At 46.6% G+C, this 18,115-nt stretch overlaps 1 protein-coding gene across 1 annotated transcript in view; it reads left to right on the top strand.

Annotated features, from left to right (window-relative positions):
* Window positions 1-17,688, top strand: part of LOC144763050 (uncharacterized) — a 324,683-nt gene extending 306,995 nt beyond the window's left edge. Inside the window, 1 exon segment of the mRNA XM_078648359.1 lies at window positions 14,813-17,688. Within this exon segment, the coding sequence (XP_078504485.1) occupies window positions 14,813-17,688 (2,876 nt within the window).
* The last annotated feature ends 427 nt before the right edge of the window (window positions 17,689-18,115 follow it).

The raw sequence follows: 18,115 nt of genomic DNA, 5'->3' as shown, positions 1-18,115 counted from the left end.
TCTTCTCATCGTGTCCCTGCTCATCGTGTCCCTGCTCATCGTGTCTCTTCTCATCGTGTCCCTGCTCATCGTGTCTCATTTCATCGTGTCCCTGCTCATCGTGTCTCTTCTCATCGTATCCATCGTGTCTCTGCTCATCGTCTCTGTTCATCGTGTCTCTGCTCATCGTGTCCATCGTGTCTCTGCTCATCGTGTCTCTGTTCATCGTGTCCCTGCTCATCGTGTCTCTGCTCATCGTGTCTCTGCTCATCGTGTCCCTGCTCATCGTGTCTCTGCTCGTCGTGTCTCTGCTCGTCGTGTCTCTGCTCGTCGTGTCTCTGCTCGTCGTGTCTCTGCTCGTCGTGTCTCTGCTCGTCGTGTCTCTGCTCATCGTGTCTCTGCTCATTGTGTTTCTGTTCATCGTGTCTCTGTTCATCGTGTCTCTGTTGTAGGAGAGTAGGGTCTGCAATCCTATGATCACCCAGATTTTTGCTTTTTGCTGCACTGGTTTACGACTTTCCCTGGCTGTGGGCCTGCTAATCAGACCCACAGCCTAGCTGTTCTCTCTATCCAAATTGTACTCAGGTACTGAATTGGCACTGGGCCCTCTCCAAGTCCCTGTACCCAGGGCTGAGGTGCACCCAGAAGTCTCCCAGGGGCTGAAGCATGTATTGTGCCACCCCTGGACTGACTAACTAAACTGACACAACTGGCTGCACGACAGCTGGGGCAAGGTGGTGTACTCACCCTTTGCTTTAGATATAGTATACCTATATCTAACCCTAAAATGCACACACAGATCTCCTATCAGTCACTCCTATGGCAGGCCTTAACAATCCTGAAGGCAGAGTGCTTGGAATCGTGTGAGATGGTGCTCTGGCATGAGCTGAGCCTGTCTGCGGCTTTCGGGATCCATCCCTTAGCCGTTTCCATGATATCGCATACCATATACTCTTAAGTGCATTATAATCCTCGCGGTTAAATACCAACTCTGGTATCGCTTTATCAAAACATGTCGAGTAAGGTGTCATACAAATTGGAATACTAACCCCTCGCCAATTCTGGCGACGGGGTTAGCATTCCACCCTTCTAGAGGGACACGACATGCATGTAGCCTGTAACCCCGGTTAAAGTCAAACAGAGCCTCAGCTCCACAAAATGGATGCTGCCACCGAGACACAAGTCTGCCCTCCTGCTGCTGGGAGTCCTCCCAGAGCAGGAGATAAGGACAAAGGGTTTCCTGCCAGGGGCGGTGCCAGCACCGTCCCAGACAGGATTTTGTGTATTCTAGGTAGGCAGGGCTTCAGAGGAAGGTGACTGCACGTGGCACCCCGGTGCTCACTGTGCATAGGCCGGCTTGAACCAGTCCCAGGGGCACACCAGACCCTGGCCTGGGGAAAAGCCCGCCAAAGGAGAGGGGTGTAACCACCCCCCTCCTGGTCCCACCCATAGGGCAGGATTTAGTCGCGTGCCAGCCCCCTTTTCCCAGATAAAGGTAGGGACTGGCCCCCTTCCAAATCAGATCATCTTTGGAATCAAGATACGACTTTCTACGAAAGGACTTCAAGACTTCCTTCTTCAAGATTCTCCCTTGTGGCTAAGGAGTAGTCACCCTGCATCCGCAGGCACCATCTAAGAACACTGCGGTCTGCTGCAAGTCCTTCCTCCGGAATCCGACTGCCCAGCTCGACGAGAACCGGCTTCCCTGGCACCTCTGACCTCTACCCACCTCTACAGCCCAGCTGAGAACCGTGGGTGCGACGAGACCTCGACGGACCGGCCATCTGCAAGACTGCACGACTTCTGCACAGCAAGCCCGCCGAGTAATTTCCTGGTGAGTGCTTTGGGGTCCGAGAAGCCCCGACCCTGAGCTGCTCCAGCACCGAAGTGCAGCCCCCCAGCATCTCCACGATCTGCGTGGGGCCCTTCTGCTTTTTGCTGCTCACCGCGTTGTTTGGCTACTAGCCCGTTGGCTTGTGGCCTTCTAAACGACGCCCGACGACATCACTGCTGCTGGTCTGGTTGCTCCAGGCTGGCCCTTGCTCCCTTCCAGAAGAGGAGCACCCCGGACCCTCCTGGTCCACTCCAGACGCCATTTTGAGTCCACCGCGTGGGCTTGAATTAGCCAAGGCTTGTTGCCCAATCCTGGGTAACTTCGACGCCGACAGCTTCATCCATCGTGGGACAGCTCGCCTCTCCATCCTGGTTGCCGACAACGCCTCCTGGTCCTTGAGATCTGCAGAGCCAGCGTCGCCCACTCACCCAGTCGAGGTGACTACCATCCGGTGCCCTCCTGGTGCCCACTGACTACTGGCTAGTAGTCACGAACTTGGTCCCCTCTGCTTTCAGGTGTCATCTATCTTCGAGATCCAGGCTTGGATCACTTCGAACAATCTTCACTGGTCGCCTGCCAGCATCTTTCTTCCAGGCTCCTGGTCCGGCAACGAGGATTCCCGACGTCTTTTGAGACCTATGCAGCTGCAGCCCCTGGGCTAGATAACTTCGGCACTTCGGTGTCCCAGCATAGCCTCACTATCCAAGGGTCAGGATCCACTGTCGTTTTCTCCCTACCAGTTCGGGTTCGCGCGTGAACACTAACTTTGTAAATTCTAGCTTCCATAGACTTTGTCCCGCATCCCGCGTGAGAGTGCACACTCTGCACCCGAGTCCCCTGGGCCTCCTAGAAGTAATCTAACGATTCCCTAGTCCAGTCCTAGCGATTCCAAAGCCTATTAGTACTGTTACTTACCTGCTAGTAATTCGCATTCCACTTTTAGAGTATATGGTTTTTCGTGCCCCTCGGGCATTTGTGTATACTGTGCTAACTTAAGTATTTTCGTAAGAGTTTTGTTGTGTGCTTAGCACCCTGTCCTCATAAAGAGTACAGGGTTGTTGTGATTCTAATAAATACATTGTTTATTTTTATAACACTTGTGTGGTGTCCTTTCACTGGGTGTTCAAGGGGTAATGTGATGGTTAAAAAGCTAGCTTAACACGCCCTCTAGAGTCTTAGCCTTAGACTGCTCGTATCCATGCTACTAGGATAGCTGGTCTATAAGGTTGACTTACAACCAATCATCAATAAGGGTTGTTTGGACTGATCACTAGAATAGTGAGCACTGCACATCAGGCCAACTTCTCACATTGGTGAGCAGCGGTTGGGATTTGAGCTTGCTGTTGTTTTACCACACATATCCTAAGAATATCTTGTGAAAGATCACATAAGCACTAAGGTACATATAACTTAGCTTAGAATACTCTGAGTTCTACTGAACCAGCTGTTGTAGGTCCTAGGGCCTAGCACACCCTAAACTACAACTCTAGCAAGGGATCAGTAGGCAAACATATAGTGTAGGTAAGTGCACCACTTACACCTCACTAGAAAAGCATGTCTACCCAGGGAGAGTCTACTGAGACCCTCCTTGTGGTTATTGACCCTCCACAGGTCACTTCAAGATATGTAGCTCTCAGTTTTCAGGAGATGAGACAAGTCTGTGTCTCCAGGAAACTGAAGCAGGGGTCTAACCCCACCATTCCCTTTCTAGTAGGTCTCTTAGAAACCTATGATGCGAGAAAGCTTTCTCAGTTAGATGGGAATATGCCAGCCTTAGAGGGTACCTCTGGGGATCCAGACCTCCCCAACGTTGTCAATACAGTTGAGGAGGAGGATCAAGGGGAACTCTCTGGGGATGAGGTAGACAAAGGTCTTGAGGTAGTCAGAAGGCTAACTAGGGCCAACATAGACTTACTTGGGCTAGGATCTGGGGGACCCCCAGTACTAACCCGAAGTGGGCCTAATCTTGGAGTTAGGAGAGATAGATCTCTTTCTAGGGACTCCAATGGATCTCTGCACTCTAATGCCTCTTCCCAGAGGAGAAGGAATCCTCCACAGAGGAGATTTACCTTCCCTCAGAGAATGGAGCATGAAGCTAGGATGAGACAAGCTGAACTGAGGATTGAAAGGGAAGAACTTGCCCTGGCCAAAGAGAAGCTTGCCTTTGCTAGAGAGCAGCAGATGAGTGGGCTAGCTCCCACTGGTGGCAGCAATCTCCCAAGAGATAGAGAGAAGGGTTTAGATACTAGTCAGTCAGTCAGTCAGAATATCTTTATTCGACTTATTACAAGTCATACAAAGAAACAAAACAATAAAACCCTGAGAAGGGAAATATACATAAATAGCCCTTCAATGACCTAAAAACATCAATCTAAGTATATATTATAAATACTATATACAAGAATAAATAGAAAATACATTATACAATTCATATCAAAGAAAAAGAAAAACATAACAACTTTAAAAAGTTATATATTTTTTAAGGCGACATTTGGCCCCCCCTTTTTACCCTCGCAGCGGCCACTAAGAAGTTAGCAATACAGAAAGTTATACGAGGATTTGTCAGGAGTTGTAAATAAAGCAACGCCGGACGCACCTGAGTAAAGCCTGCTTCTTTCAAAATAGGGAGCAAATATTTTCTTCTCTGCTCATGGTATAGGCTACAAAACATAATGAAATGCATTGTGTCCTGCACAGAAAAATGGTCACAACTGCATGGGGGTGCTAGGTCTGGCTTCTGCCAAGACGTAAAAGAGCCTAAATAAAAATGTAACAGGTTAAACCTAAATTTAGTTAGTAAAAACCTGTGGTAAGGGACTGTAACAAAAGTGAGATAGGATGCAAGGGAGGATTCGCTCACCAAAAGATTGTGCGCCCTAACTGCTGGCTTCTGTATTTCAGCTTCCTCACGGCGCATTTCCTTCATAACCCTGAATGACTTTTTTATAAGGTCTATGTCCTGAGCTCTAATTTTATCTGGGCTTAAAAAGAGTTCTGGGAGGCCCAAATCAGTGAATGTTTTAATTAGATAGGCCAACCATGGGATGCTACTATGTTTATCAAGTGATAAAACATCCTTCAATATTATGTGGTTCAAATTAGATACTAAACACCTGACTAAAATAGTGCCCCCCTTTAAACAAGGGGATGATATCCAGAAATGGATGGCTGCTCTGGAGAGGGCCTGCACTGTGCAGTGCATTCCCCAGAGTCAGTGGGCAGCTATACTGTGGCTCTCCTTTGATGGTAAAGGTAGAGATAAGCTCCTCACTACAAGAGTGGAGGATGCTAACAATTACCAGGTCCTGAAGAATACACTGGTTGATGGGTTTGGTTTAACCACTGAGCAGTACAGGTTGCTGTTCAGAGACACCCAGAAAACTCAGTCTCAGGACTGGTCTGACTTTGTGGATTGTGCCACTAAGGCTTTGGAGGGCTGGTTGCTGGGTAGCAAGGTTACAGATTACACAGGATTGTATAATCTGATGATGAGAGAACAAATTTTAAACAATTGTCAGAACCAGTTGTTGCACCAGCACCTTGTTGATTCAGATCTGACCTCTCCCCAAGAATTGGGAAAGAAGGCAGACAAATGGGTCAGGACAAGGATCAAGCAGAACCAGAACCAGAACCAGGGTGGTCAGAAGAAAGCAGACCAGAAGGGTAATGTTAAGAGTGAACAAAATGACCAGAAGTCTTCACCAGGTCCCCAACAAACCAAAGAGGGTGGGGGTCAGGCTTCCCAGAAGAAGAAGACTCAAGAAGGCCAGTCAAAAAGGTGGTGCCAGTACTGTAAAAGTAAGTCTCACTGGTTTAGTGAGTGCACCAAAAGAGGAGGACAAACTCCTGCCACTACAGCCCCTAAGGCAACTGCACCCCCTAGTACAGTCAGTAGTGGTAGTGTACCTCCCAAGGCATTAGTTGGGTTAACCTTGGGTACTGAGGGGTCTGACAACTTAGTTGGCACACTCACTCAGGCTGTCCTTGTCTGTACAGGGGATATGGATATGTCCCCTGAGATAAGTCCCAATACTTTGGGCAAATACAGGCAGACACCTTTGATAAATGGCCAAATGGCTCAGGCCTATAGGGACACTTGTGCCAGTGTCACCATGGTGACACCTAACTTTGTGGACCCTGGACAGATCATGCCAGGTACTGATTTCCTGGTGACCAATGCCAGCAATGTCACTACTAGTCATAGTGTGGCAATTGTAGCTTTCTCCTGGGGTGGAGTGAAGGGACAAAAGAAAGTTGTAGTCAGTTCAGACCTCCCAGTTGATTGTTTGTTGGGCAATGATTTGGAGTCATCACAATGGTCAGAAGTGGAGCAGAGGACTCACATGGAAATGTTAGGCTTGCCAGCACATGTGCTTGCTGTGACTAGGTCACAGGCCAGAAGATGCCCCACTGAACAGGTGCTGGATCCTGAAATTATGGACCAGACACCTCCCAAGAAGAAGAGCGGTAGGGTTAAGGCTTTGCCTTCCCCCTTGCCCCAGGTTGAGGATCAAGTCTCTGAGGAGGCTGATCTGAGAGAACTGAGGGAAACTGAGCCTAAAGAGCTTGAACTTGATCAAGTTGAGTTTCTGGGCTCAGGTGGACCCTCCAGAGCAGACCTGGGGAAGGCACAGTTAGACTGCCCTTCCCTTGAACCCCTCAGACAGCAGGCTGCTGCTGAGGCTGCAGGGAATGCCACAGGTGCCCACAGGGTATACTGGGAAGATGGACTCCTGTACTCTGAGTCAAGAGACCCCAAGCCTGGTGCAACCAGGAGGCTGGTCATCCCCTTGTCTCTGAGAGGTTTCCTTCTCACCTTGGCCCATGAGATTCCCCTTGCAGGTCATTTAGGTCAGACAAAGACTTGGGACAGGCTTGTCTCACACTTTCACTGGCCCCATATGAATGAGCATACCAAGGAGTTTTGTCGCTCCTGTGTCACTTGCCAAGCCAGTGGTAAGTCAGGTGGCACAACAAAGGCCCCCCTCATACCACTACCTGTGGTGGGGGTTCCCTTTGAAAGAGTGGGGATTGACATTGTTGGTCCAATGGAACCCCAGACAGCCTCAGGGCACAAGTTTATACTGGTGGTGGTGGATCATGCCACCAGGTATCCTGAAGCTATTCCCCTTAGGACCACTACAGCACCTGTAGTGGCAAGAGCCCTAGTTGGAGTGTTCTCCAGAGTGGGTTTCCCTAAGGAGGTCATTTCTGACAGAGGTACAAACTTCATGTCAGGATATCTGACTGCAATGTGGAAAGAGTGTGGTGTGAACTACAAGTTCACCACACCCTACCACCCACAATGCAATGGGCTTGTTGAGAGATTCAACAGGACCCCCAAAGGGATGATTCATGGACTACCTGAAACTCTTAGGAGAAGATGGGATGTCCTGATCCCCTGCCTCTTGTTTGCTTACAGAGAGGTCCCACAGAAGGGGGTTGGCTACAGCCCTTTTGAGCTTCTGTATGGGCATCCTGTAAGAGGACCCCTGTGTTTGGTGAAGGAAGGATGGGAGAGACCTCTCAAAAAGCCTGCAACCAACATAGTGGACTATGTACTTGGTCTCCGCTCCAGGATGGCTGAGTATATGGAGAAGGCATCTAAAAACCTGGAGGCCAGCCAAGAACTTCAAAAAGCTTGGCATGACCAAAAGGCTGTACTGACTGTGTACCAGCCAGGACAGAAGGTCTGGGTGCTGGAGCCAGTGGCCCCAGCAGCTCTGAAAGACAAATGGTCTGGGCCCCATACCATCATTGAGCAAAAGGGAGAGGTTACCTACTTGGTGGACCTTGGAACTCCCAGGAGCCCTCTCAGAGTGCTCCATGTTAACAGGCTCAAAGCATATGTTGACAGGAAGGACATGAGCTTGCTCATGGCCACAGATGAGGGACAGGAGGAAGAGAGTGACCCTCTCCCAGACCTGCTCACTCAGAATCCTGATGATGGATCAGTTGATGGTGTTGTCTTTTGTGGCAGCCTCACTGAGCATCAGCAACAGGATTGCAGGCAAGTTCTGCAATCCTTCAGACATATGTTCTCTCTGACACCCAGCCAAACTGATTGGTGTACCCATGATGTTGACACTGGAGACAGTTTGCCTGTCAAGAGTAAAATCTACAGACAGCCTGATCATGTTAGAGACTGCATCAAAACTGAAGTGCTGAAAATGTTGGAACTGGGAGTCATTGAGCCCTCAGATAGCCCTTGGGCTAGCCCAGTAGTTCTAGTGCCAAAGCCTCACACCCAGGGTGGTAAGAGAGAGATGAGGTTTTGCGTAGACTACAGAGGCCTCAATGCAGTCACTAAGACTGTTGCCCACCCAATACCAAGAGCAGATGAACTTATAGATAAATTGGCTTCTGCCAACTTCTTAAGTACATTTGATTTGACAGCTGGGTATTGGCAAATCAGGTTAGCTGAGGAGGCCAAACCCAAGACAGCATTGTCTACCCCTGGTGGGCATTATCAATTTGTGGTAATGCCCTTTGGTTTGAAAAATGCACCTGCCACCTTCCAAAGGTTGGTGAATCAAGTCCTCACTGGGCTGGATGACTTCTGTGCAGCATATCTGGACGATATTGCTGTCTTTAGCTCCACCTGGGAGGATCACCTGGTCCACCTGAGGAAAGTGTTAGAGGCTCTGCAAAAGGCAGGCCTCACTATCAAGGCCACAAAGTGCCAGATAGGGCAGACACAGGTTGTATACCTGGGCCACCTTGTAGGTGGAGGCCAGGTTCAGCCACTGGAGAGTAAGATACAGGCCATCAATGACTGGACTCCTCCAATCACCCAGACTCAGGTTCGAGCTTTCTTGGGCCTGACTGGGTACTATAGGAAGTTTGTCAGAAATTATGGGTCCATAGTGACCCCTCTTAATGACCTGACAAGCAAAAAGATGCCAAAGAAAGTTCAGTGGACAGCAAGCTGTCAGAAAGCATTCAATGACCTAAAGCAGGCCATGTGCACAGCACATATCCTAAAGAGTCCAGATTACTCCAAGCCATTCATTGTCCAAACAGATGCTTCTGAGTTGGGTGTGGGGGCTGTTCTGTCTCAACTGAATTTTGATGGTAATGATCAGCCTATTGCTTTCATTAGTAGGAGGCTGACCCCCAGAGAGAAAAATTGGTCAGCTATTGAGAGGGAGGCCTTTGCTGTGGTCTGGGCCCTGAAGAAGCTGAGGGCCTACTTGTTTGGCACTCACTTCACCATTCAGACAGACCATAAGCCCCTCTTGTGGCTAAATCAGATGAAGGGTGAAAACCCCAAACTGCTTAGGTGGTCCATTTCCCTACAGGGGATGGATTTTACAGTGGAGCATAGACCTGGTACTGATCACAGCAATGCTGATGGGCTCTCCAGGTATTTCCACTTAGAGCAAGAAGACTCACCTGGTCAAGGTTAGTTTATTGTCCCAAAGTTTGGGGGGGGGTCATGTAGGAGAGTAGGGTCTGCAATCCTATGATCACCCAGATTTTTGCTTTTTGCTGCACTGGTTTACGACTTTCCCTGGCTGTGGGCCTGCTAATCAGACCCACAGCCTAGCTGTTCTCTCTATCCAAATTGTACTCAGGTACTGAATTGGCACTGGGCCCTCTCCAAGTCCCTGTACCCAGGGCTGAGGTGCACCCAGAAGTCTCCCAGGGGCTGAAGCATGTATTGTGCCACCCCTGGACTGACTAACTAAACTGACACAACTGGCTGCACGACAGCTGGGGCAAGGTGGTGTACTCACCCTTTGCTTTAGATATAGTATACCTATATCTAACCCTAAAATGGACACACAGATCTCCTATCAGTCACTCCTATGGCAGGCCTTAACAATCCTGAAGGCAGAGTGCTTGGAATCGTGTGAGATGGTGCTCTGGCATGAGCTGAGCCTGTCTGCGGCTTTCGGGATCCATCCCTTAGCCGTTTCCATGATATCGCATACCATATACTCTTAAGTGCATTATAATCCTCGCGGTTAAATGCCAACTCTGGTATCGCTTTATCAAAACATGTCGAGTAAGGTGTCATACGAATTGGAATACTAACCCCTCGCCAATTCTGGCGACGGGGTTAGCATTCCACCCTTCTAGAGGGACACGACATGCATGTAGCCTGTAACCCCGGTTAAAGTTAAACAGAGCCTCAGCTCCACAAAATGGATGCTGCCACCGAGACACAAGTCTGCCCTCCTGCTGCTGGGAGTCCTCCCAGAGCAGGAGATAAGGACAAAGGGTTTCCTGCCAGGGGCGGTGCCAGCACCGTCCCAGACAGGATTTTGTGTATTGTAGGTAGGCAGGGCTTCAGAGGAAGGGGACTGCACGTGGCACCCCGGTGCTCACTGTGCATAGGCTGGCGTGAACCAGTTCCAGGGACACTCCAGACCCTGTGCTGGGGAAAAGCCCGCCAAGGAAGTGGGTGTAACCACCCCCTTCCTGGTCCCACCCATAGGGCAGGACTTAGTCGCGTGCCAGCCCCCTTTTCCCAGATAAAGGTAGGGACTGGCCCCCTTCCAAATCAGATCATCTTTGGAATCAAGATACGACTTTCTACGAAAGGACTTCAAGACTTCCTTCTTCAAGATTCTCCCTTGTGGCTAAGGAGTAGTCACCCTGCATCCGCAGGCACCATCTAAGAACACTGCGGTCTGCTGCAAGTCCTTCCTCCGGAATCCGACTGCCCAGCTCGACGAGAACCGGCTTCCCTGGCACCTCTGACCTCTACCCACCTCTACAGCCCAGCTGAGAACTGTGGGTTCGACGAGACCTCGAGGGACCGGCCATCTGCAAGACTGCACGACTTCTGCACAGCAAGCCCGCCGAGTAATTTCCTGGTGAGTGCTTTGGGGTCCGAGAAGCCCCGACCCTGAGCAGCTCCAGCACCGAAGTGCAGCCCCCCAGCATCTCCACGATCTGCGTGGGGCCCTTCTGCTTTTTGCTGCTCACCGCGTTGTTTGGCTACTAGCCCGTTGGCTTGTGGCCTTCTAAACGACGCCCGACGACATCACTGCTGCTGGTCTGGTTGCTCCAGGCTGGCCCTTGCTCCCTTCCAGAAGAGGAGCACCCCGGACCCTCCTGGTCCACTCCAGGCGCCATTTTGAGTCCACCGCGTGGGCTTGAATTAGCCAAGGCTTGTTGCCCAATCCTGGGTAACTTCGACGCCGACAGCTTCATCCATCGTGGGACAGCTCGCCTCTCCATCCTGGTTGCCGACAACGCCTCCTGGTCCGTGAGATCTGCAGAGCCAGCGTCGCCCACTCACCCAGTCGAGGTGACTACCATCCGGTGCCCTCCTGGTGCCCACTGACTACTGGCTAGTAGTCACAAACTTGGTCCCATCTGCTTTCAGGTGTCATCTATCTTCGAGATCCAGGCTTGGATCACTTCGAACAATCTTCACTGGTCGCCTGCCAGCATCTTTCTTCCAGGCTCCTGGTCCGGCAACGAGGATTCCCGACGTCTTTTGAGACCTATGCAGCTGCAGCCCCTGGGCTAGGTAACTTCGGCACTTCGGTGTCCCAGCATAGCCTCACTATCCAAGGGTCAGGATCCACTGTCATTTTCTCCCTACCAGGTCGGGTTCGCCCGTGAACACTAACTTTGTCAATTCTAGCTTCCATAGACTTTGTCCCGCATCCCGCGTGAGAGTGCACACTCTGCACCCGAGTCCCCTGGGCCTCCTAGAAGTAATCTAACGATTCCCTAGTCCAGTCCTAGCGATTCCAAAGCCTATTAGTACTGTTACTTACCTGCTAGTAATTCGCATTCCACTTTTAGAGTATATGGTTTTTCGTGCCCCTCGGGCATTTGTGTATACTGTGCTAACTTAAGTATTTTCGTAAGAGTTTTGTTGTGTGCTTAGCACCCTGTCCTCATAAAGAGTACAGGGTTGTTGTGATTCTAATAAATACATTGTTTATTTTCATAACACTTGTGTGGTGTCCTTTCACTGGGTGTTCAAGGGGTAATATGATGGTAAAACAGCTGGCTTAACACGCCCTCTAGAGTCTTAGCCTTAGACTGCTCGTATCCATGCTACTAGGATAGCTGGTCTATAAGGTTGACTTACAACCAATCATCAATAAGGGTTGTTTGGACTGATATATAGTGATCACTAGAATAGTGAGCACTGCACATCGTGTCTCTGCTCATCGTGTCCCTGCTCGTCGTGTCTCTGCTCATCGTGTCTCTGCTCATCGTGTCTGCTCATCGTGTCTCTGCTCATCGTGTCCTTGCTCATCGTGTCTCTGCTCATCGTGTCTCTGCTCATCGTGTCTCTGCTCGTCGTGTCTCTGCTCGTCGTGTCCCTGCTCGTCGTGTCCCTGCTCGTCGTGTCCCTGCTCGTCGTGTCCCTGCTCGTCGTGTCTCTGCTCGTCGTGTCTCTGTTCGTCGTGTCTCTGTTCATCGTGTCTCTGCTCATCGTGTCTCTGCTCATCGTGTCTCTGCTCATCGTGTCTCTGCTCATCGTGTCTCTGCTCATCGTGTCTCTGCTCATCGTGTCTCTGCTCATCGTGTCTCTGCTCATCGTGTCCCTGCTCATCGTGTCCCTGCTCATCGTGTCCCTGCTCATCGTGTCCCTGCTCATCGTGTCCCTGCTCATCGTGTCCCTGCTCATCGTGTCCCTGCTCATCGTGTCCCTGCTCATCGTGTCCCTGCTCATCGTGTCCCTGCTTATCGTGTCCCTGCTCATCGTGTCTCTGTTCATCGTGTCTCTGCTCATCATGTCTCGGCTCCCCGTGCCTATGCGTCCAGTGCTTCCCCAGTCTGTCTCCATTCTCATCCTATCATTACAACCTCCGGCGAGGTTTGATTAGTCTGTGCACAAACCTACTAGTTACAACCTGGAATTTTCTCTTTATTCTGCTCGTTGTGGACCCCTTGGGATAATCACACCAGATTCATAGCAGCCACCCAACAGGGTGTTAAAAATCAGGTAAAATTAGCACCATCATACTGCTTAACGTTATTAAATACCCACAAATAAAATAATCAGGTGACTCTTATTCTCCTGGCATTTCCCTGTATGTAATATAGCATTCTCGTTGTGTCCTTAATAACTGCATAGTATTCATTTGCTAAAACAAATCCAGGATTGCTTTAAACTGTATCCCAGTAAGCCCCATACACCAGAAACACAATCAATACGCTTGCTTATAAATTAATTGTAAATCACACAATTGCTATCACATCCATCCACTACTAAACGAATAAGTAAAACATATTTATATTTACACTTATAGCTCCAACTCTAAAAAATGCTATACCCATTGCATTGCAAATGCTTGTTCTTTCTTGATGTTGTGCAGCATTGGGAAAGCCTATATGTCTAAAAGGTGAGACTTCTTGACTTTGCTAATGTGTGTTTATTATGGTTGTAAACCTCCTTTTTCTTGTGTAGCTCTGGTCAGAGCCTCTGATCTCTGGAGTTACACTATGTGAAAGATGCTCAGATTATTGTCTGGGTCCTATCACGGGCTCTTATAGTATAAAGGACTCCCTTGGAGCAATTGATTATATTTCCCGCTGTTATTGTGATGCTCTTTTTTGTGTGGTCCATTCACTGGAAAAGGCTCTGTTAAACCTGACAGCCTTAGGGTGGTCTTTCCCCAACTTTTTTCCTGCATCCCTCCATTTTCTGTGCTAGTTTTTGCTGGCCTTAGGACGCTGCACCTGTTACCACTGCTAATCAGTGCTAACATGTTTGTGCTCTCTCCCCTAAACATGGTAGCATGGGCTCATACTCGGTTGGCATATTTAATTTGCTTGTGTCCCTAATAAAGTGGATTACATATGCCCAGGGCCTGCTAATTATTGCTACTAGTGGGCTTCAGCACTGACCGTGCCACCCACCTATGCAGCCTGAAATCATGTCTCAGGCCTTCCGCTGCAGTGCCTGTGTGTGAAGTTTACTGCCACGCCAACTTGACATTTAAAGCTACTTGTCAAGCCGAAAACTCCCCTTTTTACATATGTCTCCCCTAAGGAAGGCCCTTGGTAACCCAAAGGGCAGGACGCTATACTATGTTTTACATGTCCTAGTTGTGACAAAAAGCTAAATTACTTTTTCACTGCTGTAAGTCCTTCTCCTCTCATTGGCTAGAACTGGGAATTCCTCAGAATACCTTTAAGCTGTAATTCCTGATTAGAAAGGAGTAGCCTTTTCATGTTTTATATCTTTGCAATGGTAATGAGAAATCCTCTTTACTGGTAAAGTCGGATTTAACATTACTATTTTAGAGAAGCTACTTTTCTCTGCTTGTACTGCTCTTTGTGCCTTACAGCCTGACTCTAGTACACGTCTGGGCTAAGTGACCAACCCTTTTTTGTATTCCTTCTAGAGAGCCACAGACACTGCAAGGGTTGGGTGTGATCTGCATTCCGATGGGTCTTTCTGGGCAGAGGGGAGGAAGGGGCCCACTCTTACCCTTCAGAGGGTAGTAGACTGACCGCATACAAAGGAATGATACCTCCCTCTGGAGTGAGTGCTGGGAGAGAAAGAGATACTGGTGCACGTCAAAACCACTCTATTGCATCTTTACATTGAAAGTGTAATCTAGAATTTCTTCAGTGCACTTGTCTATGTGGTCCATTAAATGTCTCATTAAATGCCAATAGATTTTCGTGATGGATCTACCATTTAAGCTTAACCAGTGTTTTTTTTTATATATTTTTTCCAACAGGTGAAATACAGTAATGAACAAAAAAGGTGAAAGCATTAAACATCACTTGTGTAGGTAGTGATGTAAAAACTGTATACCTCGAAATTTCTTCCCTTGAAGGCGAATGCCTCGCCAAAGTCTTTTTCTACAGCAGAAAACCCAAACTGCCCAATGTGGTCTGTACTTGGCTCCTAGGGATCACCTGATATACATTGACGAAATAACACACTGACATACTGAAGCAAGTCTGATAAGTTTCTCACTACGAAAGAAGAGCTAACCTGGATCAGAAAGAACACACAGAAGAGAAACCGTATGAATATCTAGAAAGTGCCAACACATTTATTAGGGAAAGAAAGAGCAAGTGCAACATCAGAAAATCATACTGGAGGAGAACCATATCGATGGACTGACTGCGGAAAAGATTTCTTCGCAATGAAAGACCCAATGCAGCATCTGAGTGTCCACGTAGAGGAGAAACCATATAAATGTACAGAGTGTGACAAATCATTTAAAAGAAATGGAGAGCTAAAGCTCCATCAGAAAGTCCATACTGGGGAGAAAGCATTTCAATGTACAGAATGTGAAAAAGCATTTATAACACTTGTATTGCTAAAGCGACATCAGAAAATCCACACTAGAGAGAAACCATATAAATGTACAGAATGTGACAAAGCATTTGTAACAAATGGAGACCTAAAACTACATCAGAAAATCCACACTGGAGAGAAACCATATCAATGTACAGAGTGTGACAAATCATTTAAAAGAAATGGAGAGCTAAACCTACATCAGAAAATCCACACTGGGGAGAAACCATATCAATGTACAGAGTGTGACAAAGCATTTATTAGAAAGTCAAATCTAATGAGACATCAGAAAATCCACACTGGGGAGAAAGCATATCAATGTACAGAATGTGAAAAAGCATTTATAACAATTGTAGAGCTAAAGCGACATCATAAAATCCACACTGGGGAGAAACCATATCAATGTACAGAGTGTGACAAATCATTTAAAATAAATAGAGAGCTAAAGCTCCATCTGAAAATCCACACTGGGGAGAAACCATATAGATGTACCGAATGTGACAAAGCATTTGTAACAAATGGAAAGCTAAACCAACATCAGAAAATCCACACTGGAGAGAGATTGTATCAATGTACAGAATGTGACAAATCATTTAAAAGAAATGGAGAGCTAAAGCTACATCAGAAAATCCACACTGGGGAGAAACCATATAAATGTACAGAGTGTGACAAATCATTTAAAAGAAATGGAGAGCTAAAGCTCCATCAGAAAATCCACACTGGGGAGAAACCATATAAATGTACAGAATGTGACGAAGCATTCATTAGAAAGTCACATCTAATGGAACATCAGAAAATCCATACTGGTGAGAAAGCATATCAATGTACAGAATGTGAAAAAGCATTTATAACAATTGTAGAGCTAAAGCGACATCATAAAATACACACTGGGGAGAAACCATATCAATGTACAGAATGTGATAAAGCATTTGTAACAAATGGAGAACTAAAACGACATCAGAAAATCCACACTGGAGAGAGATCATATCAATGTACAGAATGTGACAAATCATTTATAACAAATGGACAGCTAAAGGTACATCAGAAAAACCACACTGGGGAGAAACCATATCAATGTACAGAGTGTGGCAAATCATTTAAAAGAAATGGAGAGCTAAAGCTACATCAGAAAATCCACACTGGAGAGAAACCATATAAATGTACAGAATGTGACAAAGCATATGTAACAAATGGAGAGCTAAAGCTACATCAGAAAGTCCATACTGGGGAGAAAGCATATCAATGTACAGAATGTGAAAAAGCATTTATAACACTTGTATTGCTAAAGCGACATCAGAAAATCCACACTGGGGAGAAACCATATAAATGTACAGAATGTGACAAAGCATTTGTAACAAATGGAGACCTAAAACGACATCAGAAAATCCACACTGGAGAGAGATCATATCAATGTACAGAATGTGACAAATCATTTATAACAAATGGAGAGCTAAAGGTACATCAGAAAAACCACACTGGGGAGAAACCATATCAATGTACAGAGTGTGACAAATCATTTAAAAGAAATGGAGAGCTAAAGCTACATCAGAAAATCCACACTGGAGAGAAACCATATAACTGTACAGAATGTGACAAAGCATTCATTAGAAAGTCACATCTAATTGAACATCAGAAAGTCCACACTGGGGAGAGATCATATCAATGTACAAAATGTGACAAAGCATTCATTAGAAAGTCACATCTAATGGAACATCAGAAAATCCATACTGGTGAGAAAGCATATCAATGTACAGAATGTGAAAAAGCATTTATAACAATTGTAGAGCTAAATCGACATCATAAAATCCACACTGGGGAGAAACCATATCAATGTACAGAATGTGATAAAGCATTTGTAACAAATGGAGAACTAAAACGACATCAGAAAATCCACACTGGAGAGAGATCATATCAATGTACAGAATGTGACAAATCATTTATAACAAATGGACAGCTAAAGGTACATCAGAAAAACCACACTGGGGAGAAACCATATCAATGTACAGAGTGTGACAAATCATTTAAAAGAAATGGAGAGCTAAAGCTACATCAGAAAATCCACACTGGAGAGAAACCATATAAATGTACAGAATGTGACAAAGCATATGTAACAAATGGAGAGCTAAAGCTACATCAGAAAGTCCATACTGGGGAGAAAACATATCAATGTACAGAATGTGAAAAAGCATTTATAACACTTGTATTGCTAAAGCGACATCAGAAAATCCACACTGGGGAGAAACCATATAAATGTACAGAATGTGACAAAGCATTTGTAACAAATGGAGACCTAAAACGACATCAGAAAATCCACACTGGAGAGAGATCATATCAATGTACAGAATGTGACAAATCATTTAAAAGAAATGGAGAGCTAAAGCTACATCAGAAAATCCACACTGGAGAGAAACCATATAAATGTACAGAATGTGACAAAGCATTCATTAGAAAGTCACATCTAATTGAACATCAGAAAGTCCACACTGGGGAGAAAGCATATCGATGTACACAGTGTGACAAAGCATTTAGAACAATTGTACAGCTAAAGAGACATCATAAAATCCACACTGGGGAGAAACCATATCAATGTACGGAATGTGACAAGGCATTTATAATCAATGGAGAGGTGAATTAACATTAGAAAATCTCCACCGGAGAGAGACCATTTAACTGCACTGAATGTGAGAAGGTATTTATTAGAAAGTTGCATCTTATGGAACATCAAATAGTCCACGTAGGAGAGAAACCCTATGAACGTGCATAATGCAACAAGATATTTATTACGAGGCAAAGATAAATACTTCATCAGAAATTCCACTCTGGTGAGAAACAATATGGCTGTACTGAATGTTACTTAGCAGTTATTACAAAGCATAGTTTAAAAATACATCAGAATGTTCACACATGAAAGAACCCATATAATTGTACAAAGTGTGAAATAGCATTTATTCCAAATGGAGGGTGACCATTCAACTGCACCGCACGTGAGAAGGTATTTATTATAAAGGGAGAGTTAAAGGAATATCCGCGTCCACACTAGGGAGAAACTGCATGAATTTATA

This window comes from Lissotriton helveticus, chromosome 6 (genome assembly GCF_964261635.1).
Source record: "Lissotriton helveticus chromosome 6, aLisHel1.1, whole genome shotgun sequence".
Taxonomy (NCBI): Eukaryota; Metazoa; Chordata; class Amphibia; order Caudata; family Salamandridae; genus Lissotriton; species Lissotriton helveticus.
The sequence above is the reverse complement of the archived record's forward strand: the minus strand, read 5'-3'. Positions and strand labels throughout refer to the sequence as shown.